General features: G+C 35.5%; 2 protein-coding genes across 4 annotated transcripts in view; one reads left to right on the top strand and one right to left on the bottom strand.

Moving 5' to 3' along the window:
* Positions 1-4,708: 4,708 nt before the first annotated feature.
* LOC138332924 (armadillo repeat-containing protein 6-like) lies at positions 4,709-16,913 on the bottom strand. 2 transcript variants are annotated; one of them, XM_069280961.1, is made up of 6 exons: positions 16,742-16,904; positions 16,135-16,251; positions 13,387-14,044; positions 13,008-13,153; positions 9,267-9,536; positions 4,709-7,298 (listed from the first exon to the last, which is right to left on the bottom strand). In XM_069280961.1, exons 2-6 carry the CDS (start codon positions 16,249-16,251, stop codon positions 7,083-7,085), a joined length of 1,407 nt encoding a protein of 468 aa, XP_069137062.1. In that variant the 5' UTR covers positions 16,742-16,904; the 3' UTR covers positions 4,709-7,082. The 2 variants fall into 2 exon arrangements, with proteins under 2 accessions (XP_069137062.1, XP_069137063.1); XM_069280962.1 differs by having other exon boundaries at positions 7,128-7,298; positions 9,220-9,536; positions 16,742-16,913.
* A 1,835-nt stretch (positions 16,914-18,748) lies between these two features.
* Positions 18,749-21,753, top strand: part of LOC138332922 (ATP-dependent Clp protease ATP-binding subunit ClpX-like) — a 33,172-nt gene continuing 30,167 nt past the window's right edge. The window contains exon 1 of one of the 2 annotated variants that reach the window (XM_069280952.1): positions 18,749-18,910. In XM_069280952.1, the coding sequence (XP_069137053.1) occupies positions 18,835-18,910 (76 nt within the window). In that variant the 5' untranslated portion in view covers positions 18,749-18,834. The remainder of the gene's footprint in view (positions 18,911-21,753) is intronic. The other variant, XM_069280951.1, reaches the window with a different exon arrangement.

Below are 21,753 nucleotides of genomic sequence, written 5' to 3'. Positions count from 1 at the left end.
AAAAATTTGTGAGAAAGAGCATAAACAAAATTTAATTTCAAAATTCAATATACGCCCAGTTGACTTTGCTGTTTTGTGATCGCTACTAAACTGAAGTTTACAAATCTATAGTCCAATGGGAGATTAGATATGACGATTCAAAACCAAAATCCTGTCAGAACTTTCTGAGAAACAGTTGTAACATAGTTCGACTGCCAACATTCAAGATGGTCGCACAGCTACAAATATTATCCATGTTGTTTTCCTTTATGTTATCTTTCTCAGAATTAAGTACACAAAACAATAGACCAGGTTAAACCTCAAGTGAAATTTTAGAAATTATCCTTCAGTACTTTCTGAGAAACAACAAAAGGAGGGGTATCACTTTGAGCCATTTCACGCGACTCGGTGATAAGCAAAAAAATATTTAGGGCCAGCTAATGTATGCTAATCAGATTTTTTTTTCTGGGCTCATGGAAATTTCAGAGGTCTAAAAGGTGAAAATTCCCATTTTCATTGTTTAAGTCCAAATTAATTAAATATTAGAATAGAGATAATATTTTTTTGCAGTTTTTACATGTAAATCTTGGGTTTGTGAAGTTCAGTTAAGAAAACTGATGAAAAAATAAAAAACATATTTAGAACATGAAAACAGGAATATCATTTACAAGGTGACATTAATATAGCAGCCGTTAAATAAGCATCAATCGCAAACTATCAAATCGTTGAAATGTCTTAGTTTTCAGCAAAAATAATAAATTTTTAATCATCCTAAAATAGAACAAAACGGACCAAAGTGATACCTTTGTTTAGGGACAGACTGATATCAGGATATAGGAGAGGATGGGGTGACAGACCAACAAAGAAAGCATAAGGCGACCTTATCATGAATAGCTCACTATATATACGACCATATGATGAGGACTAATGCAAAATAAAACACTTGCTCTATGACTTTTTTTCAGGTCACACGGAATCTAATTTACATTTTAATTTCGGTGCGTTGCCATTACATTCAATATCGTCTTTTGACCTCGAGAAGGTTAAATCGAATGGTCCATCATAAGTGCATATGGGAGGATATCCATAATACTAAGAGCTTTGCCTAAGTTCAAAGAGAGGTAACTTGTGTAACTTTTACCTTAGTTTGGAAGTGACATCGAGTTTTATTATCAGACACCCTATATATTGATCAAAGTTAAGGAATCCTTATTTAATAACTATCATGTTTACATACTTGTAGTTATGAAGTTAATCACACCTCTCAGTTAATCCCATCCCGTCAGTAAATCCCACTCCCTCAGTTAATCCGATCCCGTCAGTTAATTAAAAGTGTTTAGATATTGGCTGAAATTAAAGCAAACGGATAATTTGATATTGAAAAAAATGCTATGATGAATGTGTGAGTCAAGATGATGTTTGGATAAGAAATGTAAACAAGGGCCCAATTGGCCCGAATCGCTCACCTGCAATCTGGTAACCATGCATGTTTCATAATCAACAAATAGAGTAAATAAGAATGTATATCATCCCTAAGCACATTAGTGGCCCCTTTGCCTCTTGGTTATTAAAAAGAGGCCGTTTAAAGATTTAAGCCTATTTGACCTAATGACCTTGAATGAAGGTCAAGGTCATTCTTTTGAACAAACTTGGTAGCCCTTGATCCAAGCATGCCACAGGCCCAATATCAGGTCCCTATGCCTTTTGGATTTTAAGAAGAAGTCTTTTAAAGATTTTAGCCTATTTGACTACTGTGACCTTGAATGAAGGTCAAGGTCATCCATTTCAACAAACTTGGTAGGCCTTGATCCCAGCATGTCAAAGGGCCAATATCTGGTCCCTGTGCCTTTTGGTTATCAAAAAGTTAATTAAAAATTTAAGCCTATTTGACCCCCGTGACATTGAATCAAGGTCAAGGTCATTCATTTGAACAAACTTGGTAGCCCTTTATCCAAGCATGTCACATGCCAAATATCAAGTCTCTAGGTCTCTTGGTTATTAAAAAAGAAGTCATTTAAAGATTTTCCCCTATTTGACCCCTGTGACCTTGAATGAAGGTCAAGGTCATTCATTTGAACAAACTTGGTAGCCCTTCATCCTAGCAAGTCACAGGCCCAATTTCAGGTCTCTAGGCCTCTTGGTTATATAGAAGAAGTCATCTAAATATTTTAGCCTACTTGACCCCTGAGATCTTGAATGGAAGTCAAGGTCATTCATTTGAACAAACTTTGTAGCGCTTCATCCCAACATGTCCCATGCCCAATATCAGGTCCCTTGGCCTCTTGGTTATTAAAAAGAAGTAGTTTAAAGATTTTAGCATATTTGACCACTGTGACCTTGAATGAAGGTCAAGGTCATTCATTTGAACAAACTTTGTAGCCCTTCATCCCAACATGAATGTCACAGGCCGAATATCGGGTCTCTAGGCCTTTTGGTTATTAAGAAGAAGTCTTTTAATAATTTTAGCCTATTTGACCCCTGTGACCTTGAGTCATGGCCAAGGTCATTCATTTGAACAAACTTGGTAGCCCTTTATCCCAGCATGTCACATGCCAAATATCAAGTTTCTAGGCCTCTGGGTTATTAAGAAGAAGTCGTTTTAAGATTTTCACCTATTTGACCCCTGTGACCCTGAATGAAGGTCAAGGTCATTTATTTGAACAACCTTGGTAATCGTTTATTCCAGCATGCCACATGCTCAATATCAGGTCTCTAGGCCTCTTGGTTATCAAGAAGAAGTTGTTTAAAGATTAAAGCCTATATGACCACTGTGCCCTTGAGTCATGGCCAAGGTCATTCATTTGAACAAACTTGGTAGCGCTTCATCCCAACATGTCCCATGCCCAATATCAAGTTTCTAGGCCTCTGGGTTATTAAGAAGAAGTCATTTAAAGATTTTAGCCTATTTGACCCCTGTGACCTTGAATGAAGGTCAAGGTCATTCATTTGAACAAACTTGGTAGCCCTTCATCCCAACATGTCACAGGCGCAATATCAGGTCTCTAGGCCTTTTGGTTATTAAGAAGAAGTCATCTAAATATTTTAGCCTATTTAACCCCTGTGACCTTGAATGAAGGTCAAGGTCACTCATTTGAACAAGCTTCTGTAGACCTCTTGGTTATTAAGAAGAAGTCGTTTAAAGATTTAAGCCTATATGACCCCTGTGTCCTTGAGTCATGGTCAAGGTTATTCATTTGAACAAACTTGGTAGCCCTTTATCCTAGCATGCCACATGCCAAATATCAAGTCTCTCGGCCTCTTGGTTATTAAGAAGAAGTTGTTTAAAGATTTTCAACTATTTGACCCCTGTGACCTTGAATGAAGGTCAACGTCGTTCATTTGAACAAACTTGGTAATTGTTTATTCCAGCATGCCACATTCCCAATATCAGGTCTCTAGCCCTCTTGGTTATTAATAAGAAGTCGTTTAAAAATTTTAGCCTTTTTGAACCCTGTGACCTTGAATGAAGGTCAAGGTCATTCATTTGACCAAACTTTGTAGCCCTTCATCCCAACATGTCACAGGCCCAATATCAGGTCTCTAGGCCTCTTGGTTATTAAGAAGAATTCTGTTGTAGATTTTCACCTATTTGACCTCTGTGACCTTGAATGAAGGTCAAAGTCATTCATTTGAATAAACTTGGTAGCCCTTCATCCCAACATGCTATAAGTCAAAGTTCAGGACTCTAGGTCTCCAAGTTTTCGAGAAGAAGTTGTTTAAATGGAAAAATTTGGACGGCCGGACGACGGACGGATGACGAACGCTGCACCATAGCATAAGCTCACTTGCCCTTTGGGCAGGTGAGCAAAAAACGAGTTAGCAGTCCTAGCACTTAATTACATGTTTGAATCTTCATTATCTTTTCATGTTGCGTTTAAAATATTAGAACAGAGACTAATTGATACTTCAAAACAAAACATATTAATTATCAAATGTAACCATGTCCCCTAAAGGATTTTTATACCAACACCTTATAGATAGTCATTGTATACAATTTTATTTGTGCAAACCTATTGAAAATAAATACAAACAAATGTTAACCAAGTTTAGGATATCTGCTCATAAATTAAATATAGAAATTGGGAGGCATCAAAATGTGGTAAGAAGATACAGAATTTGTAACAAATGTAATTTAAGGGATATAGAAGATGAGTTTCACTTTATTTTGATTTGTCCATTTTATATTGATCTCAGGCGCAGATTAATTAAACAATATTATTACATGAAACCATCGATATTTAAACTGATACAATTGCTTAGTATAGAAAATGTCAGGGAGTTATCAAATTTAGGGAAATACTTATATCTAGCTTTTAAGAGACGATGATCGAAAATATATGTAAAGTTGATATTACGTTTACATTTTATTGTGTAGCGAATTTTGTATGTGATCTCATTCTCCACTATCTAACTACATTGTCAATATATCTACAAATGTAATTATATATATGTATACATGTTTTGTACCTATAAGTCTAAGGGCTTTTGGTTAATAACAGATTGATTGATTGAATTTTAATCCCATTCCCTCAGTTAATCCCATCCCGTCAGTTAATCCCACCCCCTCACTATCCATTATTTGAAACATCCATTTTTTAATAAAATCTATCAAAAAGTTAATTCTGAGTTATTTTACAAAACGTGTGTACATACCATGTATAGTGAACTGGGGTTATAATGATATACTCTATAAAACATGATATAACAAATGAACACAGGAATTTTTCAGTACTATCAAAACATTTATTTACTGCATCCATAATAAGTTACATAACTTTAATTAGCATGCACAGTTACTTATAACAGCAGTATAAATGACAAAAACTTCGCAGTACCAAGAAATGTACTATGCAACTTTTTTATTTATTCAATACCAGGTTCATCATACAAAGATTCTGTCAGCAATGTATGTCAGTCTTTTGTGTTGTAGTAGGTATATCTTTGAAATTACTTTAACATTTGTTGTATTTTGTTTTCATAATTATTTGATTGTCAGTTGAAGATGGATACTACATACAATTTAATGCCCTGTCAATGCCAATAAATGTTAATACGTACATCATATTCATATTGCAATTGAACTTGCATGTGAAGTTTTAATTTAGATAAATATGAACACAATTAATCAGTATACTCCTGGTAAATTAAAACATCCTACAAGTAAGTATAAAGTTTTGAACAGATCAGGTGTCATGAATGAAAAGTTAAGAAAAAATATTTTTCCAAGTCTGTGATTTTAGTTCATAAAGATATATGATGAGGGTAGGGATGTGATCAGAGAATCCTTAAAACAAGTTTGATCAAAGTATAAGTAGAGATATCAAAGGAATAAAAACAGGAGAATCATGGAAAATATAAAAGTTGTAACATAAAAACAGAAAGAATCACATCGACAGGGTTAAAGCCTTGAGGTTTCTACAAGTGTATCATCATTAAAATATAACTTAAAATAACATGGGACATTTGTAAATAAAACAGATTAGAACTATTCTCACAAACAGTAAACCTGTTAATAAGCTGAAATACTTTCTTGGTACAACCAATTACAATGTGGTCACAGAATTAGGCTACACAGGTTTCATACACAAATTTTAAAAGTTAATACAAAGCCTTTTAGAGATTTCCAGGACAGTTTTCAGTAAAATTTAGGCCTTTTAAATACATTATTATTATCTTGTTCCTACAGCTATGAAATCAAGTAATTTTGTTAAAGGCCCACTACCTTTCCGGAGCAAAATTTAAAGGTTTCTTAAAAACATTAATAACAAAAGAAAACATATATCGATGGCTTAAGATGAGGTTACAACACCAAACATATGCAAGATTTCCTGTCTAATGTACGATAACAGTGGAGATTCATTTCGCTGTTTTGCCGTCTGGCGCAGTGATAGTCAACTACCGCGCGGCATTTAGGACGACGGCGGGAAACATAAAACGACCCGCGTTATGAAAATTAACATTTTATTTATTTTATTAAACAGTTCTGAAGGTGATGATAAGTGTGCTAGTAAACGTATAGTTAATAACTTCTGCGACTCTACAAAATTATTGATCTCGTTTTACATTCCCATTTTAAAAATTAAAAGCCGTTTCGGAAAGGTAGTGGCCCTTTAAAAATGTCTCAGCTTGTTGTTTTGCATAGATGTATATTTACATTCTGAGTGTTTTGTCACTATATGAATCAACCAACTGACGAAAACAATCATTTTCCTATGAAAACACTATGATTACACTATGAATACAATGATTCTCGTGCATAGATCAGCTGATTTCAAACATGACGCCATGCAGTTTCATATCAATATAATATCAATATCAATAGGCCCCCACAATATTTGAATGTATTATCTTTAATGTGTTGTTTCTAGATGTAGAATTAACTAAGGTTTACTGTAATAAGTAAATCAAATATTATTTTAACTATATTTCTTGTTTATCGTTTGTCATTTGCAAAAAAAGGTCGACCGGAAGGTGGAAGCTTGAAAACGCGATGTTGTAGAACGACTTTGTCATCCAGCTTTTCCTTCATCTTGTTTCTCGTCGTATGGGTGTGATACTTTTAAATATAATATAAAACCTTTTCAATAATTTTCATTTTCATAAACTATTCTAATGTAAATATATGGATTGAATGTATTTTTTCTAATTTTTATAGTGGCTATGAATAGCAGAAGCTATCTATATATCTTCTGAGGAGCGCTAACGGGCTCCATGGGATATGTAGATAGCTTCTGCTATTCATAACCGCTATGAAAATTAGAAAAATACATTCAATCCCTATATAAAACATGAGAAATAGTCTTCAAATCCAATATAGATGGAGTTGATACATGCAGGTCTATGACTGTAACTGCTCTTCCAAAAGTCCAAACGTACATAATTCAATGGAGTTAACTTTAAAAGCCATTTTATCAGAGAATATCATTTTTGTTATTTTAGGAACTTGTTTACAAAATTTAGGGCTTTATTATCAAGGCCAACCCTAATTTTTAGAGCCTTTTCAAGGCATGTATGAAACTTGCTCCCGTATAAAAATTTAAACATTCCTAGACTCTCTTCAACATATGTGTTGATAGAATAAATAAAGGCACTCGTAATGCTGATTAATCCTGGGTTAAGGTCCCTCTCTCTCCTTTCCAGCGTATCGTCAGTTCCACTTCACAGTCCAGATCTCGAAGGGCCCCCTTGGCATCGTCCGCACACGATGGGTGGTTTTTGAGGGCTTCGTTAATCAAGGCCTCAGCTCCTAACTCCAGTATAGGCTCAGCGTACTCCCTCGTTCTCGCTACCAGATTACGTAGAGCATTACAAGCTTGATTCTGAAATAAGTTAGAAATAGGTCAATATCTCTCACTCCAGTATAAAGTTTTACCATCATTTAGTATATATGCTTCCAAGAATATGTACATTATTTGAGGGAAGGAAGTTAGAATCAGAGTATTGATCACATGATTTCTTGGCTGCAATTTTGTTTGGCTTTTTTATCTTATACAGGTTACTTGTATTCCCCTACATAAAACTTTATCAAATGAAATACTGGTAATTTTACATCTGATTATTCTTTTTATTCACCATCAAAATTTTCAATTTTGAATATGCTATTTATAATTCTGTTGTTAAGATTGTGTATCCTCTTATATCAGAACAATAATTTACACATACCGTATTCGATCCAATAACCATAAGGGGGGGGGAGCTTAATAAAAACAAATTTGAACTAACCTTTCATAAAATTATTCTACTAAGTAAGTCGTAAATCAATTTGCAGGAAACCAACAAAGTTTTCATATTTCCAGTCTGCTTTTAATTCTAAGAGAGTGAAATTGAAGCCTAAAAATGGGGAAGTACGCTTATAGGAATCGGGGTGCTCATTGGGTTAAATACTGTACATGTGATGCCTGTACAAGTCTAGAGAGATATTACACTTCTCTACTTATTTTCATACATATACAATGATAAATGTTGTATGACTTCCTTCTCCTGAATGTTTTAAATACTGAATAACCTTGTTAACTTTTGAACTCAAACAAGTTGAACTTGAATACCCTGTTTATATTCACAGACAGTGAACCCTCAATGATCCTAACATTGGCTTACTGTTTACAGACATGTACAGTGAACCCTCAATGATCCTAACATTGGCTTACTGTTTACAGACATGTACAGTGAACCCTCAATGATCCTAACATTGGCTTACTGTTTACAGACATGTACAGTGAACCCTCAATGATCCTAACATTGGCTTACTGTTTACAGACATGTACAGTGAACCCTCAATGATCCTAACATTGGCTTACTGTTCACAGACATGCACAGTGAACCCTCAATGATCCTAACATTGGCTTACTGTTCACAGACATGTACAGTGAACCCTCAATGATCCTAACATTGGCTTACTGTTCACAGACATGTACAGTGAACCCTCAATGATCCTAACATTGGCTTACTGTTTACAGACATGTACAGTGAACCCTCAATGATCCTAACATTGGCTTACTGTTCACAGACATGTACAGTGAACCCTCAATGATCCTAACATTGGCTTACTGTTCACAGACATGTACAGTGAACCCTCAATGATCCTAACATTGGCTTACTGTTTACAGACATGTACAGTGAACCCTCAATGATCCTAACATTGGCTTACTGTTCACAGACATGTACAGTGAACCCTCAATGATCCTAACATTGGCTTACTGTTTACAGACATGTACAGTGAACCCTCAATAATCCTAACATTGGCTTACTGTTTACAGACATGTACAGTAAACCCTCAATGATCCTAACATTGGCTTACTGTTCACAGACATGTACAGTGAACCCTCAATGATCCTAACATTGGCTTACTGTTTACAGACATGTACAGTGAACCCTCAATGATCCTAACATTGGCTTACTGTTTACAGACATGTACAGTGAATCCTCAATGATCCTAACATTGGCTTACTGTTTATATAAGTCAATTATCAAATCCATTCTCAAATATTTCCAACTGGATTGTAAGATTTACGGACTATCAGCATCCGGATCCAGTGAACACCAGTCTTAAATTCTCAGATAACCCAAACGTTCACAGTAAGGCTAATGTTGAGATAATAATATTATAAATAAATACAGAATACGGTCTTTGCACATTATAGAGTTACCCATTTGCAGGTAGGTATCCCTTGTGATGTTATTATTTAGTGAGCCAAAGTTCACATCATTTTCTCTGAAAAGTATGACTATAAGCTCACATACCTGCAAGGGTAGATAACTCTGTGATATGCCAATACAGTATATTGTACCTGTACTGCTGCCTCCTTGGGGTGTATCTTCATGGCCTGTACAATGGACTGGTGACCAGACAGATTCATGACAGCAGTGCAGTGAGCTGGATTACGGAGGATCAGGGTGGCGATGGTGGCACAACATAACTCAGCTACTCCAGAATTGGCCTGGTGTTTAATCATAGCCACCAGAATAATCTCCAAAGCATTACTCTTCACAGCCTCAACTTTTACTTCATCGTTTCCTGCCAGAGCTTTGATGAGACCAAGGGCTTGTTTTACAACTCCCTGAGAATATAGTTATACATCTATGATAAAGACCTAGGGCTTGTTTATCAACTCCCTGAGAATATAATTATACATCTATGATAAAGACCTAGGGCTTGTTTACCAACTCCCGGAGAATATAGTTATACATTTAGTATGATAAAGACCAAGGGCTTGTTTAGCAACTCCCTGAGAATATAATTATACATCTATGATAAAGACCAAGGGCTTGTTTACCAACTCCCTGAGAATATAATTATACATCTATGATAAAGACCTAGGGCTTGTTTACCAACTCCCGGAGAATATAGTTATACACATTTAGTATGATAAAGACCAAAGGCTTGTTTAGCAACTCCCTGAGAATATAATTATACATCTATGATAAAGACCTAGGGCTTGTTTACCAACTCCCTGAGAATATAGTTATACATCTATGATAAAGACCTAGGGCTTGTTTACCAACTCCCGGAGAATATAGTTATACATCTAGTATGATAAAGACCTAGGGCTTGTTTACCAACTCCCTGAGAATATAGTTATACATCTATGATAAAGACATAGGGCTTGTTTACCAACTCCCTGAGAATATAATTATACATCTATGATAAAGACCTAGGGCTTGTTTACCAACTCCCGGAGAATATAGTTATACATCTATGATAAAGACCTAGGGCTTGTTTATCAACTCCCTGAGAATATAGTTATACATCTATGATAAAGACCTAGGGCTTGTTTATCAACTCCCTGAGAATATAGTTATACATCTATGATAAAGACCTAGGGCTTGTTTATCAACTCCCTGAGAATATAGTTATACATCTAGTATGATAAAGACCAAGGGCTTGTTTACCAACTCCCTGAGAATATAATTATACATCTATGATAAAGACCTAGGAATTGTTTACCAACTCCCGGAGAATATAGTTATACATCTATGATAAAGACCTAGGTTGTTTACCAACTCCCTGAGAATATAGTTATACATCTATGATAAAGACTAGGGCTTGTTTACCAACTCCCTGAGAATATATTATACATCTATGATAAAGACCTAGGGCTTGTTTATCAACTCCCTGAGAATATAGTTATACATCTATGATAAAGACCTAGGGCTTGTTTACCAACTCCCTGAGAATATAGTTATACATCTATGATAAAGACCTAGGGCTTGTTTTATCAACTCCCTGAGAATATAGTTATACATCTATGATAAAGACCTAGGGCTTGTTTACCAACTCCCTGAGAATATAGTTATACATCTATGATAAAGACCTAGGGCTTGTTTATCAACTCCCTGAGAATATAGTTATACCTGGTGTTACAACTCCGAGATATAGTTATAAGAAAGACCTAGGGCTTGTTTATCAACTCCCTGAGAATATAGTTATACATCTATGATAAAGACCTATTGTTTATCAACTCCCTGAGAATATAGTTATACATCTATGATAAGACCTAGGGCTTGTTTATCAACTCCCTGAGAATATAGTTATACATCTATGATAAAGACCTAGGGCTTGTTTAATCAACTCCCTGAGAATATAGTTATACATCTATGATAAAGACCAGGGCTTGTTTACCAATCCTGAGAATATAGTTATACATCTATGATAAAGACCTAGGGCTTGTTTACCAACTCCCTGAGAATATAGTTATACATCTATGATAAAGACATAGGGCTTGTTTACCAACTCCCTGAGAATATAATTATACATCTATGATAAAGACCTAGGGCTTGTTTACCAACTCCCTGAGAATATAGTTATACATCTATGATAAAGACCTAGGGCTTGTTTACCAACTCCCTGAGAATATAGTTATACATCTATGATAAAGACCTAGGGCTTGTTTATCAACTCCCTGAGAATATAGTTATACATCTATGATAAAGACCTAGGGCTTGTTTATCAACTCCCTGAGAATAGTTATACTCTATGATAAGACCTAGCTTGTTTATCAATCCTGAGAATATAGTTATACATTATATGATAAAGACCAAGGGCTTGTTTACCAACTCCCTGAGAATATATTATACATCTATGATAAAGACCTAGGATTGTTTACCAACTCCCTGAGAATATAGTTATACATCTATGATAAAGACCTGGCTTGTTTACCAACTCCCTGAGAATATAGTTATACATCTATGATAAGACTGGGCTTGTTTACCAACTCCCTGAGAATATAATTATACATCTATGATAAAGACCTAGGGCTTGTTTATCAACTCCCTGAGAATATAGTTATACATCTATGATAAAGACCTAGGGCTTGTTTACCAACTCCCTGAGAATATAGTTATACATCTATGATAAAGACCTAGGGCTTGTTTACCAACTCCCTGAGAATATAGTTATACATCTATGATAAAGACCTAGGGCTTGTTTATCAACTCCCTGAGAATATAGTTATACATCTATGATAAAGACCTAGGGCTTGTTTATCAACTCCCTGAGAATATAGTTATACATCTATGATAAAGACCTAGGGCTTGTTTACCAACTCCCTGAGAATATAGTTATACATCTATGACAAAGACCTAGGGCTTGTTTATCAACTCCCTGAGAATATAGTTATACATCTATGACAAAGACCTAGGGCTTGTTTATCAACTCCCTGAGAATATAGTTATACATCTATGATAAAGACCTAGGGCTTGTTTACCAACTCCCTGAGAATATAGTTATACATCTATGATAAAGACCTAGGGCTTGTTTACCAACTCCCTGAGAATATAGTTATACATCTATGATAAAGACCTAGGGCTTGTTTACCAACTCCCTGAGAATATAATTAAACATCTATTATAAACAATCACAAACTGGTGTTTATTTCAAAGTTGATCTATAACTTACAATACCATAAAAGGTTAAGAGGTAAAATCATGTTATCTCTTTGATGTTGAATATATATGGGGGAAAACATATACGGTAATTTGTAATCATGTTCTGTGTAATACCAGTGCATTAAAATATCTTTGTGTTAAAGACTGTTATCAAGTGCTAATGTTAAACTCTAAACGTTATTTAAGCTAAAGGGAAATTATGTATGATTGTTAATTGCTTAGAATTGGTTTAGTTCATCTAAATTAATTTTTTCAAAATAGTTTTAATACAATGACTGGAATCAAAGTCTAAGCACTGCAATTATATAATTAGCTGAATTACATCATATGGTAAGTATTAGATCAAATGACTGTTCTGGAAAACAGATTCTAATGTTTGCCAAATATTGTCTATTACCATATATATTAACAATGTATTACCAGCTTGTATATTATAAATTAGGATTACACAGTATTACTAGCTATTTATTAAATGGGTAATAATCACAATTACATGACATTTTTAACGGTTCTCATACATTTTGAAACACAAACCGTTTACACATAGGATTTGGCTTTATGACATCCCCATATCGTGATCAGTTTTTCTGAAAGAACCCCACTGAAGGAGCACCCAGTGCAGAAGCTACAGTTATGTCCCTTACCTTATCTTTAACACTGCTCTGCAAGGCCCTTAGGATAAAGTCCAGGCCTCCCATGTCCATCACAGATTTACAGAACTCGGATCTAACCACCAACTTGGCCAGTGTAGAGAACAGTTCCTTCAGAACACCAGGGTTGTCAGAGTAATCTAAAATCAAACCAATCAAAATAGTCTTATAAAAAAAGGAAACAAACTACTGCATTCTACAGTACTAGATAGATCAAATTATCTTAATTATAAGATTGTTAAAGAAATTGTCATACATTTATAATACCTTTAATTTGTTCCTTGTAAAATTATCTCAAATGTAAAAAAGTTTATAAGTCAGTCTTTATTGTTGTATAGATATATATACAAGTGATGCTTTTTAAGAAATTCACCTTTACACAAATTGAGGAGAGTTTCCAGGGCATTTCCTTCTGTCACAATTGCTTTAGCATTTTCATGAGCTTGGCCAAAAGGAACACGAATATCATCGTCTAGGGTGAGCACTCGGAGTGCTCCACAAGTCTCTGTCACCAACTTTTCACTACCCTTATGTCTATTCAACACCTCTGTCAATTTTGATATTAGGCTCCGTTTCACAAACATCTGTCTGTTTGCCTCATGTTTTGTACAAGTGTTGCAGATAAGACCAACAGTGAGATACAAAATATCTTCATTGTCCCTAAAACTGTCCAACATTTCCATGAGTAAAGAACAGCCATGTTCATCCAACAAATCAGGCTGGCCGTTTGTAAGAGACAATAATGTCAGTAGAGTTTTTTGAAGCATTTTGTCGTCTGTAAGAAACTTTTCCAGAGCCTGTATCAAAGCAGGGTAAGCTTGGTTGTTGCCAGCTAGACATCTCCTGGACAGATCCACGTCACACTCCGCTCGGATCATCACTATACAGTCTGTGATCTCAGCATTGGAAGAGTCCTCACTGTCTACACAAATCTTCAGGTTTTTAATGGCAGAGACAACTGGATGTTCAGCAGCATCCCCTTGGCCAGAAAACAACCTTGAATCTTGTACAATGTTACTGAGGTTGACACCCTGTCAGAAAAACAACATAAAATACAATTGAATTTTTGTAAAGGACTATACATGTATGGTTTGGGCATTTTTTGGCCCTCAAATTTACTGATCAAATTGTTGAATATCAATTGCAAATACTGAGTACATATCTTTGACAGCATATATAAACATGTATGACAGTTATGTATCGTTGCAGTTGTAATTGGGAGTTGATATGGTAACATTCCTAAATATTTAGTAAAGTTTGGCTATTTTTGCTAAGTTTTTTTATCTAGAAAATATAGAGCGCATCCTTGAACAAACTTTATATTTCTCCTTAAGATGTACTGATCATGAGGTACTTAAATATTCTAAATATATTTTAAATAAAAGTTAAGATTATTCAGAATATTTAAGTTTCAAATGCACTGAAAAACTAAAGAAGAACTAAACATAAACCTACACAAAAAACTACAGAATGTTCCCTTTTATATATGTATATGGAGGTCCCAAAACTATTTTTAACTAATGACATCACTTTAGAAAGTAGTACATGTATACCTAAATTGTAGAGAAGAATTAGAAAGTTTCTAATCTTCGCTTCAACTATATACAGCTGTATACACGTATTATCAGAACTACATCATTTGTTATAGTTACATTTACTTGGAAGTGACCATGCACTATAACAAGTAAACTGCTCCCTCCTGAAATGACATAAGACCTATTATTAACCCAGAGTTGAAATCAAGGGATCTCAGGACCAACTGAATATACCTGGTACTTCTTTTTAGATCAGAGCCTGATTATAGGCCGATCTTGACCTCATACCTATTTTTAGATCAAAACATTAGACCATGTGAACAGAACATGTACCAAGTCCCTATCAATGACTTTATATCCATTTATAGATCAGAGTCTAGAAAGAAATGAAAGAACATGCAGATACTGTAACAGTGAGGACATTGAAGATGAGTTTCATTTTATTTGAAAATGTGAATGTTATTTAGCTTTAAGAAAGTGTTTTATTAAGAAATATTATTTCATTAGACCGAGTATGTACAAAATAATTCAACTTTTAGAAACAAAGAACAAAAAAGAGTTGTCAAATTTAGCAAAATATATTAAATTAAGTAATAAAATAAGAAATAACATTTTATAAGTTAAATATTAGCATAATCCCTCTACGTTACACTAGCCTTGTATACTTACGAGGGTTGTTTGTGTGTTAGCGTGTATGTAAGTATAGCGAGAGCATGGATGTGAGTGTGGTTTGTATTGTATTTGTATATATATGTTTGTTTCAAACCGATGAGCCGAAAGGCTCAAGCTTAAGGTAATAAAAGAATTGAATTTGGCACCCCGAAAACTCAACACACTACATGTAACTCCCAAAAGTTATGACCTCATAGTCATACAACATCTATTTGCACACTCTAGTCCCCATACATGTACTCTTATACATGCAAACAAGAGTTACCTATACATTTACATCTTATAGAGAAACTCCGCAAACTTGAGCTCTTAGATCACGTATTTAAACAGTAAAACTTTACAAGTGAGAACACTACATGCATTCATGCACAGGACCACTTACACATATAGCTCTCTCAGATCACGTATTTAAACAGTAAAATTTTACAAGTGAGAACACTACATGCATTCATGCACAGGACCACATACATATATAGCTCTCTCAGATCACGTATTTAAACAGTAAAACTTTACAAGTGAGAACACTACATGCATTCATGCACAGGACCACATACACATATAGCTCTCTCAGATCACGTATTTAAACAGTAAAACTTTACAAGTGAGAACACTACATGCATTCATGCACAGGACCACATACATATATAGCTCTCTCAGATCACGTATTTAAACAGTAAAACTTTACAAGTGAGAACACTACATGCATTCATGCACAGGACCACATACACATATAGCTCTCTCAGATCACGTATTTAAACAGTAAAACTTTACAAGTGAGAACACTACATGCATTCATGCACAGGACCACATACATATATAGCTCTCTCAGGTCACGTAGGACTCTACACTTTTATTACATGAATATCGAGTTGATATACAAACAAAGCTAAATGTTAAATCTATGTTCTTTTTACCTGTGATTCAAACTGTTGAACAGCATCATCTATTGCTTCATCAGCATCCATTCCAAATTCCTCCATATTCTCTTTCACCACTTCATCAAAGGTCTGTTGTGTGATCACTTTAGCCATCTGTAAAGAAATATACTCAGAGTTATCTTCATTAAAATCATTACAAACCCTGTGACCATATGTAAAAATCCATTCGAAGCCGCCCATGTCACTGATTATTGACCAAGTCCAATTCCGCTACACACTAATACGTACAGTACACTAAAACATAGCTACTGTTGTAACGGAAAAGATATCACCTTCTGACGGAAAAGTCAGTCAGAAGGTGATATCTTTTCAGCTACAACAGTAGCTAACTAAAACAGTACTATAATTTTTCGGATATGCGACGTTAACTAAAATTTCTTGAATATATAAAAGATATTCCAAATAAGCTAAGCGGTAAGCAAAACGAGAAATGTTTGAAACAGCACGATCGTCTGCAAAACAAATCAACTCTCATGTTGTGATAGCAACAATCGAAATGGAGTTGGGCTGGTCGATTCGGCTTTGTAAAATATTAAATTAAATGAACAGTTCCGCCGAACTGTGCCCGTTCATGTGTTGTTACCTTTTCTTCTTTTAATCGTCCTCCGTTGAAATATTCCGGTGTGTGTTTACGAAATAAAAACTCTAGATTATTCTAGAATCCTACTCATACTCCATAACATCGGTTCAAACACGTTTTCAGCTGTCAGTAACCGAACAACACCTTACTGGATATTCCTGCGACAAGAAAAGTTCTTCCGTGTAAACGGTTTTTTCAAGGTTTTTTTATTAACTAAATATAATATATTAGATAAAACATATTTGGCTTTAGTACATATGTTTACTTTATAGCCGTAAATATTGTTGAAGCATTGTGAATCTTAGTGCGGAGGAATTCCTTATTTGGAAAAAAGTCGAGGAGATTGTAAAGAAAAGTCGTCATTCTGGATGTATCCGGACCATATTTACTTCTCTTTTTATTACTTTATCCTCATTATGTAGATCATTCAGGTTGTTATTCTTTTTTACTGTTTTTATTAAAGATAAAACCAAAAATAGAAAATAAAAACGACTGTTATAACCTCAGACGGCGAGATTATAGTTAGAGCACAGGGCCGTTTTCGTTTATTCGGAACAACCGGTTCGACCGTTGGTTAAAGTCATTATTTCAAGTCAATTAAACATGCCTGTGAGGGCTTTGTCAAGGTTTGACTGGTTGGACCTAGTTGTTCGTTTAGACGGACCTGGTAATTTTATATTGTTTTCAGACGAGCCTCGACAAAGCCCTCACAGGCCTATATAAAAAAACTGCAGGTCCGTCAGGATTTATACTTGAAATAATGACTTTAACCAACAGTCGAACCGAGTAAACGAAAACGGCCCTTGTGTTTCCATATTGTTTCAGACGAGCCTTGACAAAGCCCTCACAGCCTGTGATATATATATTAGGCAAAAAAAGGCCTAAATATATAGGCAGGTTTAGCGGACTACATGGCGACAGAATATTATTTCGGTATAGGCTGAAGGTATACAGTCTAAAAATACCACAGGGTTAACGTCTCATATCAGAAAAAATATAGTAGAGTATGCTTTTTATCGTTTTTTGATCTAGACCTATAAAAAAAAAAGAGGGGGGGGCACTCTTATATACATAATCTGTAACTAATTCTCAGATTCCTGTGTTAAACATGGCCAATGATACTGGCCTGCTATAGTTGCAGGTAAAATCCATTTTCTAAATTTGAACATAAAATCAATTTTATTTGTTTGAACATTTCCATATTAAGTTACGTGTGGAATGACAATACATGCTAAAAGCGAAATGAAAACGGAACATAGAAAAAAAACCCATACATATTCTGAAAAAAACCCACAGAAACATAATAATGAGGTATTTAAAGTTCAATATTTTCTTTGTCTTTTTTTTCTGAGCTTATCAACCTCAGCATAAAATCCTCTTTATTTGCTGGTAACATAAAACTGTTCATCTGTACTAGATCTGGCTAGTTACATGCACAGATGCACCTTGCACTTACACAAGCTCGTAAGCTATAAAATGACTTCCAACAGAACAATTGAAATTGCTAAGAAAATATCATCATATCATGGTTTAATCTCCATATTCTTTCCAATCAACGGTTAAGCTTCCGCGTAGCCCACTTAGCTTTTTGGGAAGCTAATACTTGTTTGACATTTATATTTGAAATTAGAAAGCAGTCCCCTGCTGCCGGTCGACATCTTGGTTTGAACTGAAGCAAATATATCGTTCCGTTCTGACCGATAACAGAATAAAAGAAAGCAACCCAGTCTTGATAGACAAGACGCTTGTGTACATTGCTACATACGATACTATTAAACGTTTAAACGAGCAAGACTATCAACCCGGAAGTGAAAACATCTGAAGGGAGTAATATTTTTGGAAAAGTATAACTAATAAATAGTTTTGAATAACTTTGTACAAAATGTTAGACCTGGAGAATTAGTGTACCTTAAATTAGTTATATTGAAGCATACCTAATACATGTAGATATTTGTCAACATTTTATTTTTATATTGCATTTGTTTCTATCTATGAAATGAATTCTCCTTATAACCTTGACCTGATCCAACAACATACAGCGACCGAAATATCATCGACATTTCTGAAGTGCTACAGTACCCGTCAAATGCGTAGCGATGGCAGGAGTCTCACTTTGTTCTCGTTGTATCCACCCGATACGAAATCTAGGAATTAGACGGATTGGACGTTTGGGTAATTATGATTCGATTAATTCCTACATAATGTTTAGACTGAAATCGAAACATATGCGAACAAGAAATACACACCAATCAGTCTCGATCAGTAACGTTATATATGTCATACTATTTAAATGTACAAACATCGAAATTTATCAACCACCCTTAATCTGAACAGATTTACCATAGCGCAGTCTTAGTGACTAGGTATCATTTCTCTCTTGGGAAAAGATAAAAGACTAGCTACTGCTGTGATTATGTAACGATGGATAGAACCCTGGTTTTGTAATCGGTCTTGAACAGTTAAAAGTCACATCAACACCATTTTGAAAGAAATATGCTTAGCCTGAAAATTCGAGTGAAGGTAATGCCGAGATTACCAAGTGCCGAAGTGACCAAGTGCCGAAATGTCTATGATTCACAACCATATGATCATGATCACAAACCAAAATATGTAACAGGAGAGGAGAAAAGGTAGTGGTCATATTCTGGCCACGAGGCTTGAACCCAGAACCTCAAAATACTAGTAGCTGGATACTTGCTTTACCCAATTTAACTAGCCCACCTGCATGCGCAGGTCACCAATGATCTACATGTACACCCAGTCCCATTCAACTACAATTTTTCCCTCCAAGTTTTCACCCCCGAAGACAAACAAAAACCAACTCATTATAGTTCGCATATCACATATAAAGCGTATACTGCTAATGCTTAACACATGAGATGGCAAGCTTGTTAAATTTTGCAAAACAGAAGATGAGAAAATGTAGCAACCAGATTGCGGCATAATTCCGGAATCTGATCCACAAGCCAGATACTCTACTTGATGAGCTACAGATGATTGACCCACGTCCACTTCCTTTACACACAAATCAAGAAACCAGTAGTTGACATACGTTCCTTATGGAAAATATTACAAAGTTATTGACAATTCCATGGTAACGTTAACAGTTTCATTTGATACATGTATATCTTAATCATTCCTTATTGTTGTAATAGCGCGTCCCCACTCCCGGGACCAGCGTCGAGGGGACGTCAGTTCCCAAATGTTGTGATCGTATATAGTTTTGATTTACAATCCCCACGACACCGGTCAGCAGACGAATCCCGAGAGTAGAGACACGCACACACGCTGAGCTGATTACAGACAGCTCAATCCCAAGTTCATAAGGATGTGGCGGAGCAATTTAATTACATGTCAACAAACACTTACATAAAGATAAATGGAGATTTATTCATATTAATTAACTAGATCAATTAAACAGTGATACATATAAACGGTAACAAAGTAAGTAAAAGTAATACACAAAGATAAACGGTGACAGTATAAGTACACCCCTATAGGATTATATAGGACCTATTGATAACGGTATATCTACCCCCTCCTATACCTATAAACTTATACACTACACCCTCACCTCCCGGTAAACACTAGCAACAGCCCCACTTCCTAACTAACGTGTACACACCCCCACGTGTCCTAACGTTTACGCACTAATGTACGTGTGCTGTTGTCAGCACTGTGTGGTAGCTGGTATCAGCTCCTGAGGTAGGAAAGGTATCTCTCCCTGAGTGTTGGCCGGTTATCCGGCCATGCAAGTCAGCCATTTTCGCTGTGCAGCCCTTTTTATACTCCAGCCCCCTGGTCCTATTTGCGACGTCGCACACCCATTCCAATTGGCCAGATCCATGGCATATGCGCAGTGAGCGCGGAACGTCTTCCGGCAACTCACCAATATCCTGTCGTCTCAAAGGTAAACACCAAGTTACCCTAGACTGCACAAGGATACATATGACAGCAGCCAACACACAACCGGAAGTATACGCGATATGTGTGTATAGCCTCATCCCACAGGTGTCACATTAAACAGATGAAAGGGACCACATCAACTATGGCACACACACTAAAATAATCAACATCATATGTAAGGCGAGTGACCTATATTCCCACATTCATCCCCCCTTAAGATCAAAGTATCATTTTCACAAAAATATAACTTTGTCACCAAGACTATCAACCTTAATTACCCTTGGAATGGGTATCAATACCGCCTCTATGAATACAAAAGTAAAATCATCCAATCATTAACAAAACAAAAATCTGAAAGCTACACAAACTACACACATCATAACCCGGTATAATGTGATAGTATTTTCAGAACCACTATTTCTATGGAGCAGGCAGTACTGACATCCATGTATCATAAACAAAACATTGTCATAGCTACTATCAAAATATGGTGTACAGTAAATATGAACATAAAACACTATGTAGAACAATATACCAAAACATAATCTTGTCCATAATATACATTTAACATTATAACCATCAGCTTAATACCGATTAATACCTCAAAATATGGAACAATAACCTTTTAGTGACATACCCCATTAATATAGATTAACAGGTACTGCACTAAGTTCGAATCTAGAATCCCACCACGAAATCTGAGTAACCATAAAGAACATTAACCCATAGGAACTTTTATCCATAACGAAAACTTATAGTTTAGCTGAAAATCAAACAAATAGCAATGAAATGTCAATGTTTTCCCTGAAATGAAAAATGGCATAATCCACAATATTTCACATTTCACATTTCACAAATGAAAATAATCCAAATGTTTAAGTCACAATTTCTTCTCTTTTCAAAATCCACACGAATGAAATCAAAATCGCATAACGCTTAACACAGTCAACGTTAACACAAAATCGTTGTACCACACTCTTCAAAAAATATGTCCGTTTCCTGTGTTCTTCCGGTTCCGGTGGTCCTCTTCTTAATCTCCCCGGAGGTACGTAACGTCCACGGTATTGTCTTCCTTCATCTTCACGGAGGTACGTAACGTCTCCGTATCC

The sequence above is a fragment of the Argopecten irradians genome, chromosome 10 (genome assembly GCF_041381155.1).
Source record: "Argopecten irradians isolate NY chromosome 10, Ai_NY, whole genome shotgun sequence".
In the NCBI taxonomy this organism is placed as follows: domain Eukaryota; kingdom Metazoa; phylum Mollusca; class Bivalvia; order Pectinida; family Pectinidae; genus Argopecten; species Argopecten irradians.
This window is presented reverse-complemented; position numbering and strand designations above follow the sequence as displayed.